Consider the following 2,166-nt stretch of genomic DNA (forward strand, 5'->3'; position numbering starts at 1 on the left):
TTGTTCTTCATATTAATTCTTGATTGATCACCTAGAATTAATACCTTAGGAAAATAAATTGATATGAGAATATAATTGATTTTCCTGATTAAAACCTTTGATGAGCAAAATTACTTTTTGCAAAGAGATTTGATTTAGTAATTTTGTGAACTTATCTAAACCTGTTTTTAAAGCTGATTTTTAACCTAGAATTTTGCAAGGAGATTTGGATTTTCTGGTTTTAAATTTAGATAATATTTGCAGTGAGAACTGATTTATTTTACAGAAGAGTTTAGAGTTCTAGATCTGATTTTTAATTGCTTGAATCCTAATTAATTTATTGATTTGATATTCCATAATTTCCTGAGAAATTCTCTATACCTAGCTTTTTGATCCCTTGAATTTACAACAGTTTTATTTTAATATTTTGCTTTGATTTTCTTATTTAAATCAACTTGTTTAGCGTAATCATAAAACTCTATAATTTATTGTGTAGTCTAGAGTCCTTGTGGAATTCGACTCCTAAGTATTACAATGACCTCTTAATTTGAGAGAGTAGCTCTAGGGTTTAATTTGAGCATATCAGACCCCATGTTTACTAATATGGTATCATAGCTCTTGCTTTGAGTTTTTTTTTTTTTTTTTTNATTCATTGAGCGGAGATGAGCCTTCCACTTCCATCGATTTCTCGTTTTATTCAGCTTCTTGTTATCACGATTTGTGCTTTCGGATCTTGTTTCCGATCCTGATTCTTTTGATTTCTCTTATTAGTAAACATGGGGTCCAACTCAAAACCAATTGGCAATGAGTGGAGAGACCCATGTACTATATATATTTCCCCACAAATCTCTATTCTCTCAATGTGGGATATCTTAATACACCCCCCCTCACGCTCAGGGCTGGACATCTAAAGCGTGAAGTTTGTGGGACTGAACATCTACGGGTAAACACACAATCGAGAAATATTTACCATAGGCTCTGATACCATATTAAATTCCGAATAACCGGAAAAGATGAAGAATGATCGGAGGAGAGAAACACCGTTTTTTTAATCTGATTAGAAAGTTTGTTAGAAGACGTTAAACTTAATTAATGTTGATTCTCAAGTATATATACTAAACAATAAACCAGAATTGATCTTGGTTTACTAAGATAACCGGTTTGTACCATCTATCCTAATACATATATATATCTCTAAAAAGAACAATCGGGTTCAAAACTTCAAAGTAACATATTTTGGTTTTGCCAACTTAAGACTAACGTATGTTTACATAAAAGTATCAGAAACATAAATTTACATAATTCTATATCTTTGTTAGCATTTCGTTACCACATTTTCACATTTCGTTACTATTTTTTTTGGAAAATTTCCTATCTTTAGCAAAAGATTACTGTTTCTGAAAATGAGGAAGATACACAAGTCACAAGTGCATTTGGCAATTTGGTGTTGAAGACACTGATAAATAGGCCACATATCATATTATATTCACAGCCCATATGTAGGCTAGGCACACCACGTATATAAAGAAACCCTGAAAAAGTAAAGCCGGGTCGCGTTTTCTACATATGGTTACCGTTAATGATTTTTTTCCATAAAGAGAGAGTTAGTTGGGAAAGTTTCCTTTTTGTCATATAATTACGATCATTTAACCCACGTGTAACGTTCATATATTCCAAAACCAAATCTATAAATCACTTTTTTACAAAAACACAAAATTCAAATCTCGTTTTCCCATAACTCCAAGTCTCCAAGTATTCCAAATCTACGAAACGGTCCATTCTATTTCTAATCCTCGCATATATTTCATAAAATTGTACGTACATAAATAATTGCATTCACATTACAACACTCACACAAAAATTAAATCAATATGATCAACAACAACGGCGATGACGAAGAAGAGTTTGCGAGAGGATATCTGATTCTCCGACCGGAAGAGCTCCGACCATGTGAACTTTTCCGTCTGTTATTCTCCTGCAATATCGAAAAGCCAAGATTAGTAGATAGCTCAGAAACCAAAGAACCAAGTTTCCGACGTCGATGGCTTATCTTCGTATCTCTCGTCCTTCTCAAGCTTCTCCGATTCTTCTCCGAGGTGTTAGCACTCCTTGGCTCCGCCTTAGAATTCTCTTTAAACTTCCTCTCCGCTAACTCTTTCTCCGGTTTCTTCCTCCGAGGTCTTGATG

General features: G+C 33.6%; 1 protein-coding gene across 1 annotated transcript in view; it reads left to right on the forward strand.

The window, feature by feature from the left end:
• Nucleotides 1,851-2,166, forward strand: part of LOC104727328 — a 13,360-nt gene continuing 13,044 nt past the window's right edge. Inside the window, exon 1 of the mRNA XM_010446401.1 lies at nt 1,851-2,157. Within this exon, the coding sequence (XP_010444703.1) occupies nt 1,851-2,157 (307 nt within the window). The remainder of the gene's footprint in view (nt 2,158-2,166) is intronic.

Source organism: Camelina sativa, chromosome 11 (genome assembly GCF_000633955.1).
Source record: "Camelina sativa cultivar DH55 chromosome 11, Cs, whole genome shotgun sequence".
NCBI classification, from domain to species: Eukaryota; Viridiplantae; Streptophyta; class Magnoliopsida; order Brassicales; family Brassicaceae; genus Camelina; species Camelina sativa.